The sequence below is a fragment of the Ambystoma mexicanum genome, chromosome 1q (genome assembly GCF_040938575.1).
Source record: "Ambystoma mexicanum isolate Mex_15411 chromosome 1q, UKY_AmexF1_1, whole genome shotgun sequence".
Taxonomy (NCBI): domain Eukaryota; kingdom Metazoa; phylum Chordata; class Amphibia; order Caudata; family Ambystomatidae; genus Ambystoma; species Ambystoma mexicanum.
Genome location: NC_090922.1, coordinates 1,554,251,514 through 1,554,268,887, shown reverse-complemented (window position 1 = coordinate 1,554,268,887; position 17,374 = coordinate 1,554,251,514). Strand labels below are relative to the sequence as shown.

At 45.9% G+C, this 17,374-nt stretch overlaps 1 protein-coding gene across 1 annotated transcript in view; it reads left to right on the top strand.

The window, feature by feature from the left end:
- Positions 1-7,150, top strand: part of LOC138552353 (zinc finger protein 585A-like) — a 267,443-nt gene extending 260,293 nt beyond the window's left edge. The window contains exon 6 of the mRNA XM_069642531.1: positions 928-7,150. Within this exon, the coding sequence (XP_069498632.1) occupies positions 928-1,823 (896 nt within the window). The 3' untranslated portion in view covers positions 1,824-7,150. The remainder of the gene's footprint in view (positions 1-927) is intronic.
- Positions 7,151-17,374: the final 10,224 nt, after the last annotated feature.

The following is a 17,374-nucleotide window of genomic DNA, read 5'->3' as shown; positions in this document are numbered from 1 at the left end:
CTCGTCGCGCCTTGAAACACCTGTGTATAGGCGCGTTACAAATGCCAGATCATATCATATCATCATATATAATCATAAATAAATAAATGACTACTGCTATTACTCACCGTGTGCCTGTTACATGTGATGCCTGCGAACATCTGGAAACTAATAATGTGCTTTTCCTTTCATTTCAATAGGTGACTGATGCCCCAGAAATGCAACAACACTGACTGTTCCATTCTCTGGACTAATGAAGTTCAAAGCTTCATTGATGCACCGTGGCGTTTCCTAACATCTTACAAGGATACACATGTGTGGTCCAGTTGTCTTCAGATTATACAGGAACTTGGATTGAGAAGCCTATAGAATACATGCTGGGTTTTATCCATTCAACACATTTATTGTAGCATCCAGCAGCACAGCACTAGAATACATATCTAGCATTACAGACTAATGGTAGCAACAGTGCTTGATGTGCAGTAACAAACACCCTTTTGCCTATTAGTCCTGAGAGAACACGTGAAAGTGCTATTTTACATATCGAATGTAAGGGTTGTTTATTTACATTTTTGTTTTAAACACCTGTAAGTGTGAATTGACAAATATTATCCATACCCTAAACATTTTAAAAGCTTCAGTCACGAAAATATTCTTTGTCACCAGAAGTGACCTACGCCTGAGGAAGCTTGTGACCTGAGGTTTGAATGTGGGAAATGCTTCATTGGAAAGAGTCCTCTAATGAAGCGCCTCACAACATAAACTGGGGCGATGCCCGACCAGTGGACAGAATGAGGGAAACAGTGATATCTACTAAACCTTATCTGTGCTCTAAATTTGGGAATAGCTTCCATGTGCATGACAGACCTAACTGCCACCGGAGGACACATATAGGTGAGAAACCTTATCTGTGCACTGAATGTGGGAAAGTGTTTGCTCATAAGCAAGCTCTTACTATCCACCAGAGAACACATACAGGTGAGAAACCTTACCTGTGCACTGTATGTGGGAAATGGTTTGGTCGGAGAAAATGTCTTATTTGCCACCAGAGAACCCATACAGGGGATAAACCATATCAGTGCACTGAATGTGGGAAAGGGTTTTCTGAAAATGGAACACTTACTCTCCACCTGAGAACACATACAGGTGAAAAACCATATCAGTGCATTGAATGTGGGAAATGGTTTGCTGTGAAGGGACACCTTACTAGCCACCAGAGAACACATACAGGTGTGAAACCATATCAGTGCACAGAATGTGGGAAAGGGTTTGCTCGTAAGCAAGTTCTTACTAACCACCAGAGAACCCATACAGGTGAGAAACCCCATGAGTGCACAGAATGTGGGAAAGGGTTTGCTAATAAGGGGGCTCTTACTGTCCACCAGAGAACACATACAGGTGAGAAACCTCATGAGTGCACAGAATGTGGGAAAGGGTTTGCTCGTAGGCAAGCTCTTACTATCCACCAGAGAACACATACAGGTGAGAAACCCCATGAGTGCACAGAATGCGGGAAAGGGTTTGCTCAGAAGGGAGATCTTATTTACCACCAGAGAACACATACAGGCGAGAAACCCAATGTGTGCACTGAATGTGGGAAAGGGTTTGCAAAGAAGGGAGATCTTATTAACCACCAGAGAACCCATACAGGTGAGAAACCCCATGTGTGCACTGAATGTGGGAAAGGGTTTATTGAGAAGAGAAAGCTTACTATCCACCAGAGAACACATACAGGTGAGAAACCTCATGCATGCACTGAATTTGGGAAAGGACTGGGTCAGAAGGGAAATCTTATTCTCCACCAGAAAGCACATAGAGGTGAGAAAACCTCATGCGTGCACTGAATGTGGAAAAGCTTATTTTTGAAGGGACATTTTATTTCTCATCAATGGACACATATAGGTGAGAAAAGGTATTGGTGCAAATAATGTAGAAAAAGCTCCAGTGGGAATCAGGCATCAGACAGAGCATGCACATGAGGGTCAGTTTCCGTGTCATGAATGTGGGAAATACTTCCGTGCGCAGGATGCATGAGTGAGGACACGCCTGTGGGGAAATATCCGCTACAATTGAAGCTTAGCAGCGGGGAAAGCGTGTTTTCAGTGGTAATGTTTGGCGTGGCTATTGATCAAAACTGCAGCAAACCCATCAACAACACTGTTTATTCAACTAAATAATGGCTGATTATGATTGGTTGAATAATGTGTTTGAAATGCATCCCATCTGTAATATTCTGAAGGGAAACTGTACTTTCTGTGCTAAGGTGCCCATCTCATGAAGCCCTTTGCCTAAGGACCTTAGACTAATTAATGGGCAACAACATTTTCAAAAAGATTCAAGACATGGTGGCTGACTCAATAACTATAGACCCTCGGATATACTGGGGTACTGCCTCCAAATTCATTACCAAAAGGCTGCCTAGCACTAAATGAGTAATCATTTGTGTAGTTCTGCTAGAGCACATACACAGATAGGAGAAATTGCATCAGTGAATATGGGAAGCTTTTAGTATTCTCTTGCAACTCTCGGTTGCATTTGACATCGACAATTAGTTCCTACTTAATGTAAGCAATGCCTGCTTCAGAGACTGCACCTGCTCCTTTTTACAGTCCTTGTTTTGTGACTTGTCTATGGTGATGCCATTTATTCTTGGCTGACTGGCATATGTGACTAAACCTCAGGTGGTACAGAAAGTGCCAGCCTGTCATTTTTGAGGCATTCTGAAATGTGAACATATCAGTCTGTTTCATTACAATCTGCACTGGCTTCCTGTCAGGTCTCGGGTTGGGTTTAAGGTGCTGTGTCTCGCTCCTTGGGCCTTTTATGGCACGTGACCCACCTTTCTGCAGTCCAACTTTCCACCCGTATGTCCGCTGTACCTTTATATCTAGCCCTCCAGGTGAGGATTTCTTGTTTCAGCAGGTGGACAGATGGTGTAGCCTTTTTTGGTTTTTGCTCCATATAAAAGGAATGCCTTAGGTCTAAGATTGCACACATGTGATCTTCACATACATGCCGAAGACTCAACATTTCTTGTTTGCCTTTTTTTATTTTTTGCTCGACGCCTGCTGTTCAAACCAATCCACCTCGGATGGACAGGTGTCATAGGATGTTATTTTTAAAATGAAGGTAGCGGCTAATTTCTGCCCCAGACCAGCTGTGCAAAGACCACATTTACTCCACAAGACCTTGCAAATACTCCCAATGAAAAAGTAGTAATACTCCCACCTATAAACCTGGAAACAATGGACACATAGGTGTCGTCCTTCCTGCGCTCAGCTACAGAGAATTGTACAAGTACGGGAAACACAAGTAGTGCTGTGCAAGTCCAGGGTGAACGGGTAGATTCTATAATTTTGGAATAATCTTTTGTCCGTATGTGTCAAGATTTGTAGGCGGCGCCAACTTTGAATGGCCAAGTGGGGTTCAATGAGCAGCAAAAATCTCCTTCATTGCAAATGCACGATAAAGATGTGCGTCATTTACACCTATTGGGACAGACAGCCAGCCAAACCTTCTGATGCCCAGCGGAACCTTCTGATGCCCAGCGGAACCTTCTGATACCCAGCCAAACCTTCTGATGCCCAGCCGAACCTTCTGATGCCCAGTGAAACCTTCTGACGCCCAGCCAAACCTTCTGATGCCCAGCAGAACCTTCTGATGCCCAGCAGAACCTTCTGATGCCCAGCGAAACTTACTGATGCCCAGCGGAACCTTCTGATGCCCAGCGGAACCTTCTGATACCCAGCCAAACCTTCTGATGGCCAGCCAAACCTTCTGATGCCCAGCGGAACCTTCTGATGCCCAGCGGAACCTTCTGATGCCCAGCAAAACCTTCTGATGCCCAGCGAAACTTACTGATGCCCAGAGAAACCTTCTGGTGCCCAGCCAAACCTTCTGATGCCCAGCGGAACCTTCTGATGCCCAGCGGAACCTTCTGATGCCCAGCCAAACCTTCTGGTGCCCAGCCAAACCTTCTGATGCCCAGCGGAACCTTCTGATGCCCAGCAAAACCTTCTGACGCCCAGCCAATCCTTCTGACGCCCGGCCAAACCTTCTGACGCCCAGCCAAACCTTCTGACGCCCAGCCAAACCTTCTGACGCCCAGCCAATCCTTCTGACGCCCGGCCAAACCTTCTGACGCCCGGCCAAACCTTCTGATGCTCAGGGAAATCTTCTGATGCCCAGCGAAACCTTCTGATGCCCAGCGAAACCTTCTGATGCCCAGCGAAACCTTCTGATGCCCAGCGAAACCTTCAGATACCCAGCCAAACCTTCTGATGCCCAGCCAAACCTTCTGATGCCCAGCCAAACCTTCTGACGCCCAGCCAAACCTTCTGATGCTCAGGGAAACCTTCTGATGCCCAGCGGAACCTTCTACCCAGCAAAACCTTCTGATGCCCAGCGGAACTTTCTGATGCTCAGCAGAACCTTCTGATGCTCAGCAAAACCTTCTGATGCCCAGAGATACCTTCTGATGACCAATGGAACTTTCTGATGCTCAGCAAAACATTCTGATGCTCAGCAAAACCTTCTGATGCCCAGAGATACCTTCTGATGCCCAGCGGAACCTTCTGGTGCCCAGCGAAAACCTCAGATACCCAGCGAAACCTTCTGATGCCCAGCAGAATCTTCTGATACCCAGCGAAACCTTCTGATGCCCAGAGATACCTTCTGATGCCCAGCAGAATCTTCTGATGCCCAGCAAAACCTTCTGATACCTAGAAATATTCTCCCTAATCTAGACTTTCTCGTCCCATCTTCATATCAGCGCTTCCCTTGGTCTTGGAATCTCCACTAAGACTGTACAAGAATATCAAAGGTATAGTTCTTGAGAACTCGAGCAGCTCTGCAGCGATGGACAAAAATGTAAGCAACTTGCAGGAGATGCATAGGTCATCTGCCGTTAACATTGCATGCAGTGGAGGATTGGACCTTGACAAATCCGAGGACCTACCTGTTCTATAAGGGGAGGTGTGTAGTCCTAATACGCTATTAGTGGGCCAATATAGGCTCAGCTGTTCACCGGACTTTTTTGCTACAAGCAACAAGGTACCTTTGGAGCCAGTAGAAGCTAAAAAAAGCTATTTTGGAAGACTCTGATATGGAACAAGATCACACCACCGCCCTTATGTATAAGTCAAAGAAAAGGAAACGATCTAAGGGTCAAACACAGAAGAGAACTAAATATGTACCTAAAAAGAATAAAATCAAAAATAGATCTTCGAGTGTTTTTATGAGCATTGCCACTCGAGGAAGAAATAAATGCTCTTAATACATAGACTTTGGATATTGTGTTAGATGTTGATCCTGTAGTCAAACCATCTATTGACACTAGAACCGGTAATGAAATGAGACAGTAAACAGAAATGCTTGAATACGAGCCAAATCAACTACTACTTTTTTAATACCTCAGAATAATGACGACTCGGTTTTGGTATAAGAAGATTTTGAGCATGCTGATAATACAGCCTCCTCTAGACGATAGACAACAACAAATTCCCCCACAATCATGAAAGCTCAGGTCTCTTATTCAAGTAGTTCCTAAAAATCTTGTGGCTGGTGTAGGTTCCTCACTGGGTGGATTAGCTGCAGAGGATCGGATGAACCGCTTCCTGGTATTCTTTCCTGTTACCCAACAATTTCTATAATTAAATGCTATAATCTCTAATTTATGGCCGTAATACGTGAGGTGCTCCTGGGATTGCCTGCCCGTTGAATCTCTGCAGCACACCTGCAGAGACTTGCTAAGTGACAAGTGATTCCCCAGAGTGTCAGCCACTTGTTTGTGTTTATGTTGACTGGCCGTTTACGAGTACCCACCTCTCCGGTTTCGTACTTGTTTTGCCCGCCCCTCGCTGCGTGCTGAGAGTTGGGTCACGGTAGCTAGTGTAGAGGCTATTGTGTGTCGCCCATTTATTCTCTTTGGTTTGCAAGCTTATTCCTCAGTTTCTCCTTAGTGGGCACCCAAGGGCCTATGGTGGGCTGTTGTGATTATACTACGCACCAAGTTCTACCACTAAGATGCTGGTGGCTGCCAGTGCTTGCAGGAAGAGACGTCTCTCAAGAGACAAAAATAAGTATGCCTGAGGACGAATATCGAGATGTAATAACTGAAGACCCTGTTAACCAGGTAAATCCTGACCACTCTTGGGATGAAGACCCTAGGGGCCGGGAATCTGGCATTACAACTGTAGCTTCTTTGGGGCCCATGTCCCCAGAGCCTGGCATTGATAAGGGGGAGACAACCATGATTTTGCCTGGAGATATATCAGGGCCAAATGGTGAGGAATCCAGTGAGAAGGAACAGATCAGTTCTACTCAATGGCAGCAAGTAAGGGATGCGTTGGTGCTGATCTTCTCCAGTGTAGACATTTTTATGACTTCGGCTTCTGGGTGGACCTAATGGTCACAGTTGCAATGCTGTTGCGCCCTGTCATGGTGGGCAATTCATGTCAAGCTGATCCACCTCTGGATATGGAACACCTTATAATATCTATCTTATAATGCACCCACACATATCAAAGGCAGGACTCTGGACTGGATCCTCTCCCTTAATACCCCCATAACCATTGAGGCCATCTCCCCTCTTACTTGGACCGATCACCATAACATTGTATTTACAATCAATCCCTCCGAACCCACACAAAAGAAACCTAAAACCATGATTACCTATGAAACTAGAAACACCCGCAAACTCACACCAGAAAACCTCACGCCTCCACTTTCAAAAATCCTAGATTCTACCTCGATCACTAGTGACAACCCCTGTCACCTAGCTGACTTATATCACAACTGCCTCACTGCAACCATTAATGCTATAGCACCGCTCACCACCAAGGCAAAACGCTCAGATCTAGCTTCTGGTTCAATGATGATCTTATCGCCATCAGAAGAACCATACGCGCGTGTGAACATGCCTACAGAAAGCATCCTACTGCAGAGGCAGAAAAAGCCTACCAAGAAATAAACAAAACCTATAAAACAGCTACTATTACCTACAAATCTAATGCGTACAATAATAGGATCAGCAATGCGACCTCAGATACCAAGGAACTATTTGCCATTCTAAAAGAATTGGAAAACCCTACCCCAGCCATAAACCCAACCATCCCCAGCAAGGAATGGTGCACCACTATTCAAGACGCACTAACAGCCTAAATTGAACTACTCAAATAAAAATCACATCCAAAAAACAATCACTAGCCAACAAACCTGCCCTCCTTAATCTAAATCGACCACATCGGGAATTCACCAGCTCCCCATTCCACTTCACACCAGTATCCCAAAATGTAGTGTTTGACACCATCGCCAAACTTAAAGCCTCCAACTGCAAAGGAGATTCTGTCCCCGCATCAGTAGTCAAATCCTGCGCCCACACCCTCACCCCCATTATCACCAACTTCGTGAACGCATCCTTCAATACTAACCTAGTACCAGCTAGCATCAAAGAAGCCTGGGTCACCCCTCTCCTGAAAAAACTTACCCTAGATCCTACTGTGCCCACTAATTACAGGCCAATAACAACTGTCCCATTTCTCCTCAAAATATTGGATAAACTAGCATACAACCAAGTCCAAACTCACCTTGAACAAAACCACCTCCTTGGCACGAGGCAATCAGGCTTCTGCCCCAACCATAGCACAGAAACGGCACTCCTTGACTTAAAAATCCAGATGGATACCATCAGAGACTCAGGAAAACTCTGCATCCTCCTCCTACTCAATCTAGTAGACCATAATAAACTGTGCGTCACACTAGCGAAAGACTTCAACTTCTCCACCGAAGCTACTACCTGGATCAAATCTTTTCTTGCTGACCGCACCTCCAGGGTCGCCATAGGTAAAGAAGCCCCCAACCCCATCATAGTACCCATTGGTGTCCCCCAAGGTTCCTGTCTCGCACCAACATTATACAATGCATACTCTAAACTCCTCTTCTCAGCGCTAGATGACATGGGTGTCATCTACACCAACTTTGCAGACGACACCCAGATCCTCATCCCTTTATCGGGAGACTACACTCAAGACACCGACACTATCAACAAAATATATGCCATAATCCAAAATTGGTTGGCACTAAATAGTCTCTGTCTCAATGATGAGAAGACTGAGGTTCTCATTGTGGGCTCCCAATCCAAAATAGAAGCATTACATGCTGACTACTCATCCATCAACATTGATGGCACAAACATATCAGTACTCAAACAAGTAAAAACACTAGGTGTCTACCTAGATGCCAACCTCACCATGACCAAGCACATTAACGCCCTCTCTTCCTCTACCTCCTACACCGCAAAACTTATTGCTCTCAGTCGCCAATTCTTGACACCCACCAACTGTATCACGCTGGCAAGAGCTTTAATCTTATCCAGACTCGACTACTGCAACGTACTCTACCTGGGTACCTCAAAAGCCAATCTAAACAAACTACAGCTTATTCAAAATAAAGCCCTTCGGGCGGCCCTTGGATTAAGGAAGTCAGATCACATCTCAAATATTAGAAGAAACCATCACTGGCTCCCCATCAAAGCCAGGGTCACATTCAAAGCCCTGTGCGTCACATTCAAATGCATCCACTCTTGTGTCCCCATCTACCTCAACCACGCCATCACCAGAAAAGTATCTAAGAGGCCCCTCAGATCTAACAGTCAACTACTCCTAGCTATCCCCCGCTACAAGACAACCAAGGCAGGAGGCAGTAGTTTCCAATACCTCGCACCCACATATTGGAACACACTTCCCCTCCCCATCCAAAATGAGCAAACGTTCTCAGGTTTCAAGAAATCCCTGAAAACGTGGCTATTTAACCAAGACTAAGGAAATATCACTGTACTGAAGCCCTGCATTAAATGTCTCGTGTATGATTATCTTGTATTCACATGCACTGCGCCCGATTGGATATTTCTAAGAAATGTTTTAACCAAGCTGTCTGTAACATCGCCGTGGTACCCAAGGGTTTGGGCGAGTAATAAATGCAATAAATAAATAAATAAATCTCACAATGCCCACTGCAGCCCCTTGAAATCTAAGCTTTTAATACATTTCAAGTGGCTGAGGTTAAAGGTCTGAGGAGAAAGCTGCTAATATGCAGGAGTTGTTGAAATTCGAAAATGTGATCTAACCCCACCCTAACAATATGGCTTCTCCTTCATCTGGAGTGGCCGTAAGTCAAGCTCATGTTGGGTCTCCAATATCTGATGTCTAACTGGAACCAAGTACTACCCTGGCTGACCTCAGGACTTCTGCCAAACCTAAATCCAATCCATTTAAGGTCTCACGTCTGAGTAAATTACAGCTGCCATATATTGCAGATAAGACTCTCAGAGAATTGGTCTTGGATCAAAAAAACCTTATTATCACCAATGTTACCTCGCCATCAAGGCCAGAACCTAGGGACGCCCTCAGAAATAAGGTACTGGCCTAGCTGCAAAAAAGAACTGCTTAGAAGCTCCGACCTAAAGGCTCTGTGGAGGATGAAGATCGATGGATGGGTAGAAGCTCCGACCTAAAGGCTCTGTGGAGGATGAAGATCGATGGATGGTTAGAAGCTTCGACCTAAAGGCTCTGTGGAGGATGAAGATCGATGGATGGGTAGAAGCTCCGACCTAAAGGCTCTGTGGAGGATGAAGATCGATGGATGGTGCACTCAAGCTAATAGTGATTGGGCCTCATTCCGGGTTTGGAGCTAACCATGGAGTAATTAGCTCCATGGATGCCTCCGAAACCGTCCCAAATCCGGCATGGTGAATGGAGTAATTACCGGTCCATTCCAGGGTTGGAGGGACCGGTAATTCCCCATTCACCTTTTGCCCTTCCCCATTCCCATTTCTGCCCCATAGGGCTCAACGGGAATGGGGAAGGAGGTAATTACGGCACTGTAAATTACGGTACCGTAATTACCTCCGAGGTACCTTTGCGGGTCCCGTACTTAACTCCAGCTAAAAGCAGGAGGTAAGGAAGGACCCGCAAAGGGAACTTGGAATATGGAGGTAAGGGATTACCAGCATCGGCACCCTTACCGGTGCCGGTAATCCCTTACCTCCAACCTCTTAATGACGCCCAATGAGTAATTATTGATTGTGGTCGAAGTAGCTTTTTAGCTAACATTTTTTTATGAACATGTCATCTGAACTAAAAGTCATTGTAGATTGTGGATAGTTAACCCTTGTCCGGAACTGGGTTTTGACGCTTAGTCTATCTGTTCTTGTCATATATTGTTGTATTATTTAATGTGTAGTTTGCATTGTCCTGTTTTTCTGTGCACGCTGAATCTTATGGGCGTGTTGCGCTTTATAAAAATAAAACAAAACAAACAAAAGACACTGCCAGAGGGACATTTTCTGACAGTGTTGATCCTTTAACTTTGCCAATCCTATAACCTGGTTTGCGAGACTCATAGACGCTATGTATGAAAGAATTGTGGGTCTTGAGAATATTGTCCAAGTAAATGCTGTATTACAACTAAACAGGGATAAATTGTTGCATATATGTGCTAATATTCCTGCCTTGTGACTTCTGCACATGGGTGATATTGATCTGGTTCCTATTCCAGATAGTGGTACTGACAAACCTATTGTGTATTTTTATTCATATATTGTCACAAGCCTTGTCTGGGAGCAGCTGGACACTTTTAGGTCGATTGATTTTGACCTTATTGAATTTAAATTCCAGGGTTAGATTAATACATTTTTAGCCCTTTGTTATAATAAGAACTTGGCTCAGCTGCAACAACATCCCCCATCAACCATGAAAAGGATCTCTCTACTAGCACTCGGTCAGTGATCAACACATCGGTTCAAGATAATTCGATTGACTCTAATCAGGACAGGGCATGACTGGTGGCGCATATAAATGCAAATTCCAAATCAAAAGGCCTGTTTTCCAATCTTTAGCTGTTCTGACCTACGATTTTTAGCTTGGATCTCATGTGGATTTAGAAATTACTTGTATGCAGTAAAACATATCTCCACTATTCTCTGAGCAACACATTATAATGTTACAGGAGACAATGTTGACTGAAATTTTCAAATTCAAGGGTTATAAAACCTATTCCAAGTTGGCCGTTGGAGGTTTCCTAGATCGTCCATCGGGGGGTTTGCTATAGCCATTGACTAACATGTTAATGTACACTCTTTTGACATCTGTACGGCTAATGACGGTATGCTGGCTGAGGACTTATTTTTAACTGCCCCTCCTTTCCAACTATTGCTTATAAATGTTTACTGGAATCCTAAATATATGAATTGTAACGAGTTCCAGTTAGCAACATGTGATACAATTTTGGAATGGTTGGGTAAAGGATATGCAAATGATATTTTCATTGGAGGTTATTTTAATTCTGAATGTGCCGAAGGCTTAATGCCCTTTAGTTATTCCCTGAGCCGGAGGGCTGGACTGTGTTTGCTGGAGGCAAGAGGGGTCTCATGGGACATTATATGGAAGACTGGGACCTAAAGATTTGCTTAACCTTATTAGGTGACCTATCAAATGGTAAGACCTGGGAGAGAGGCCAAAGTTCATCTGTATGTAATATTGAACTTGAAACCTATGTGCTCTTCCATTAAGGTAACTGACTCTGACTCTAGTGACCACTCAATCTTAACCCCTTCTATATGTGTCCCATTTGTTACTCAAGAATAAATCTATGCATTAGTCATGGTATCTCCCGGCTAAGGGGGGTGGGGGGTCTTTCAGTTAAATGGAATGAGGGTACATGCTCTAGGTTTACTTCAAAGTTTAAACGTGTGTTTGACGTGTCTGATACCTCCAACTATCATGAATGTTTTCTGTTCCATGTTATAATTAGACTATTCTCTCGTGTCTGGGAAAAGCCACCTGGTTGTCTCTAGGACACACACTCACCAGTATAATGCATGTATTGCTGAGCCTAAAGCAGCTAAACAGAGGTATTTGTGAGAAACGTCTCAAATAACGATAACAGACCATATTCTTCTTAAGATTAAAAGACAGACGGAACAGCAGAAATAGAAGAATTACTTCATCTTTTAAATACCAAGTATACAATAGAGATAACTAGATTGTTCTGGAGTCATCAGTTATTGCGCCCAATAAGGTTAAGTGTCCGACCTTTGACACCAGCCTTGGGCCATTAGAATATGTGGCATCGTACCCATACTTGGGCCTAGATATGAGTGCCAATAGAGCCTACACTCATATAAAAGAGGCCCAGAATATAAAGGCACGTCGCTTGACCCATTTGGTAGAATGATTTGCACATCATATGGCGGGAAATTCCTTAGAAGGGATAATTACCCTATACACCCAGTGTTTTTGTCCCATGGTCCTATATGGCCTGGATGCCTTGGCCATGGGTTAATATAAATGGCTGGATAGCATTGAGGGATACTTTTGGAAGTGGATCCTAAAATTGCGACCTTTGACCCCTGTCGAGTTAGATTGGAGCTTCGGTTGATCTCCCTGAAGGGACAATTGATGGTTAGACAAGGGTTGCTTCATTTAAAAATGTCCGGTCATCCCAAATGGCATTGCTGGGGCCCTTTAATGGAACCAGCCGTGAGTATAGTGGAGAGGAATTGGATAGACTGATCACTGGGTTGTACAAGGCATAGTAGGTTCTTCCAGTCTTCCTCTTCCCCAACGGCTCCTATATATTGGGCCTCATTACGACTTCGGCGGTTGCCATGCCGCTATTGGCAGCATGGTTGCCACTGAAATCGGGTCCGGGTTCCCAGAATGGGGAATTACCGGGCCATTCTGAGTTCGGAGAGCCCGGTAATTCCTCCCTCCAGGATCCCTGGCCCGGACCTTCCCCATTCCCATCTGAGCCCCCATAGGGCTCAATGGGAATGGGAGAGGGTGCAAACAACGGGCCGATTACGAGTGGCCCATTGTTTACTCCCTCTTCCCCTCACAGGACCCGGTAAGGACGCCTGGTTTGACCAGGCATTACTTACCGGGTCCTGCAAGGGGAGCATGTAATGAGGCGGAACGGGTTTCATGGGTCCGCCTCCTTTTGCAGAGCCCGTTAACCCGTTCCGCCTCACTCGTAATGAGGCCCAATGTGTTTTAATGTATTTCCCACTTCTTTCCCTCACTTGCCCTGTGGGTGCTTTGAAACTTTATTTTATTATTGTTAAAGCGCCTAACAAGCAAACAATAAATAAATAAATATTGGTTGGTTCCCTGGCTTCAAACGTGGTACTAGGTTTCCCATAATACAACAGTTATTTAATATTAAAAAGAAAACTTAAAAATATTTTTGGAGATATCGAACTCGGTGATCCCTCACGAAATGGGACACATTTCACTGGGTGCCAAGGTTTCTTGGAAACAGTTATGCATATTTTGAACATGACCAATCCTCCCTCCAACTCTCTATACCAAGAATCGAACCAAGCATTGATGAACAATAAGGTTGATTCTATCAACATGTTCAGAAATATGATGTATGTCCTTCATGCGAAAAGAGATTCATGTCCAGAGGAGCTGTTAATGAATCCGCTTAGAGCTAAAGCTAAGCTATATCAAGACAACTAGAAGGTGATTATTGCCAACGTTTAAACTCTAAACGCGTAGGCTAAGGGCACAGTGGTGAGCGCTGCAGATCCACAGAGCTTCTGCTCGATCCACGTACACTGCGTGATACACATCGATTGCCGAATCTGCTGCATTAAAACCGGTGTGCCGAACCCTCTGCACAATGCCCGGGCAGGCCTAGGGCACGATGTTGCGCGCTGCAGGTCTGCAGAGCATGCTGCTCAATCTATGTCCACTACATGTAACGCATCGATGCCCCACTCTGCTGCATTAAAACCTGTGTGCCAAACCCTCTGCTGCAAATCACACGCAGGCCAAGGGTACATTGTTGAGTCCCACAGGTATTCGGTGCCACACATGGCACCACTGATCTCACCTCGCAATTTTGGCTGAACCCCATCACCTAGGACTTGTAACCACTCCAACCAGACCCGAGGCCTCAGCCGGCCCCTGCTGATCCTTTTGAGGATCAGCCTCCTCAGGCTGCACACTCGGCTCACTGCGTGTATCCCACACCACGCCTCTCAATCATTCCACTCCCCACAAACCGACCGACGAGGCCCCACGCAACCCAAAATCCTCGACTCCGACATCGCTACACCCCCGCCGATCCTTACGAGGAACGCGCTGCTCACTTGGCTCACTGCGTGCATCCTACACCACGCTTATCAATCACCCTCACCCCTGCAGACCCACAGAGCAGGCCCCACGCAACCCGGAATCCACAATTCAGTCATCGCCTCATCCCCTCCGATTCTCACGAGGAATAGGTTCCTAAGATTCCACACCCAGCTCATCCCACGCCTCCCTCTCAACACTCAAACCAAATTCCTCAAACACGCTCGCCTGCCAGACCCATCCACAAAGCCATCAGCTGTGCACTAATCAACGAAAGATCAGTCCCGGCACATGCAGGTGAAATCCTTGATCTTATAACCTCTAGCAACCTCGACCTGCTTGCCATCACAGAAACCTTGCTGCATCCCGCTGCAGGCCCAGCCCTCTCCATTGCAAGCCCCCCCTGACTTTGCTATCGTAAAATGTGACAGATCCTCTAAAATAGGAGGCAGCATTGTCCTCATCTTTAAATACACCTTCACTATTATAGTCATGCAAACCAATGTCATCCCCAACTGCAAATCCCAACTTGCCAAGATATCCATGTTGCTGTTCGGTTCCATCACCGTCCTCCTTATCTACTGTCCACCTGGTCCCAGCCTTACCTTAGAAGACAACTTAATGCAAAGCATCTTCACGTCCATCAAACCCAACTCTAAAGTCATAATCCTTGGGGACCTCAACCTAGGCCTCAACGACCTAGCAGACTCATCGGCCACCAGAGTAGCCACAGTACTTAACCATGACGGCTTTACACAACGCTCTCTCGTGCCCACACATGACCAAGGCCGCCCCCTAGATTGGTTAAGCGACCTCTATTGTAATAAGCATCACACTATTGCCTTAGAAATCCCCGGACCAGCTCACCCGGCCAAACCTGAATGCATGGCCTGGTGCACAAAACACCTCAACCCTACCAACCTCTCACCACTAATTGCCACCCGGGCGCACCCCCCACCCTCAGTAACAGAGCCAGCAGCATTGGTCGACCTCTACAAGCAATCTATTGCACAAGCAGGCGACACGCTTGCCCCTCTCTAACTCTAGAAAGCCAAACCATCACAAAAAAACAATCCCATGGTTTACTCCCGAACTCCTTGAAGTCTGTGCCAATAAGCACGCTGCTGTGCTAGCTTGGGGGAAAAAAATTCCCTGCCTCCGAAGCCATCTTCTCCTCCCTCGCCATAAACTACAGAAGGGAAATCCACGCTGCCAAAGCCAACAGCTACAATTCCAGAATGAGTAATGCCTCAACCAACTCGTGGGAACTTTTCACAATTCTCCGGGAGCTAGAGACCCCTTGCACCCCCCAGCCAGACCTGTCAGTAGACAGCATATGGTGTGAATAAATCCAAGACGCCCTCACTGCAAAGGTTAACTCCCTCAAAGGAAAAATCCTCACCAAGCAACTTGCTATGCTAACCAAACTACCATCGCCCACAGCACCCAGCCCCTTACTGACCCACACCAGCACCCCGTTCAACTTCCACTCTGTCTCAGACATAGACATCACCAAGATAGTCAAAACCCTCAAACCATCACACTGTAAAGGTGACACTTGCCCAGCTCCAATCATCAAAGACTACTCTGAGTCACTCATTCCCCATCAGCCATCATCAAAGCATCCTTATCCACCAATTCAGTGTCAACTTCATTGAAGGAAGCATGGGACCTACTGCTCCTCTTTTCTTACGTAACTCGCGCCAGACCTCTGTTTTCTTGCCTATTGTACTGCACTCCAAGGTCTACTAGTACTGCCTGTGCCCTCTTGTCTTACGTAACTCGCACCAGAACACTGTTTCCTTGCCTACTGTACTGCACTCCAAGGTCTACTAGTACTGCCTGTGCCCTCTTGTCTTATGTGAATCGTGCCATACCACTGTTATTTTGCCTATTGTACTGCACTCCAAGGTCTACTAGTACTGCCTGTGCCCTCTTGTCTTATGTAACTTGCACCAGAACACTGTTTCCTTGCCTACTGTACTGCACTCCAAGGTCTACTAGTACTGCCTGTGCCCTCTTGACTTCCGTAACTCGTGCCAGACCACTGTTAATTTGCCTATTGTACTGCATTCCTAATTCTATCAGTCGACCAATACCAGCACCACTTTGCCAGCTATACCTCCTTCCTTGATACCTCACTCCTTTCACGGCGCACGCCATCTAGAACTCTGCACTTCTTAGTCCTACTCGACTAGACAGCCTCTCTTGTGGAATACTGCTATACAGGTGCACACTACAGCCCACACAACAGCACATAAGCTCCTCACAGTTTACCCCTCACAGCACCTGCTGAACAACAGAGAGAAGTCTACCAGACATCTATTACTATGGTCACAATGCCCAAACTAGCCCACACATACGCTACTGAGCTCACAATAGCCACAACAGCACGCATAAAACCCTCTCACATCCCACTGACCCACTTCCTACCATTATTCTTTACCAAACCTACCTAGAACCTTCAAACCAGACAAACGCCACTTCTACCGACACCAGAAATAAACTCCTGGGTCTACGTTCCCGCTACACACCCAATCCCAGCCCACCTCAGGCACATCTCAGCACAACTATGCATATAGACACATCAAAGAATGCCACAGTCCTGCCAACCCCCACCTTGCATAAGTTCACAGGAACCGCTACAACCACACTTCCCAACTAAAGCAAATCTAGCAATAAAGTGGCTCCCGTTAATCTGCAATGTGCTCTGTTCAACATTAGATCTCTCCCAGCACATGCAACAGAAATCCATGACCTCATCACTCATCTTGACCTTGACATCCTACCTATCACAGAGACCTGGCTACATGAAGCAGCCAGTCCTGCCCTCTCAATCGCATCCCATAAGGACGCTCTATCTACAGGCAAGACAGACTCTCAGCCAAAGGTGGAGGAGTTGCCCTCATAATCAAAGACCACCTAGTGGTCAGACAAACCTTATCACATCTCGGGGAGAACATTGATGCACTCACAGTCAAGATTGTTATCTCCCCCAATTCGACCCTAACCATGCACCTAGCCTACCGCTCTCCAGGCCCAATAGCCGACTTCCATGATAATCTCGTCCATCACCCCGGTGAGAACCTAAAGAATTCCACCAAAGCTAGTCTCCTTGGTGATTTCAATTTGGGGCTCAATGATCATAAAGACAGAGAATCCAAAGCCTTTGCCCAAGTGCTACAAGAGCTCGGATTCCACCAGAAAATCCTCACACCCACTCACTGCAAAATGCACACCCTTGACTGGGTAGTAGA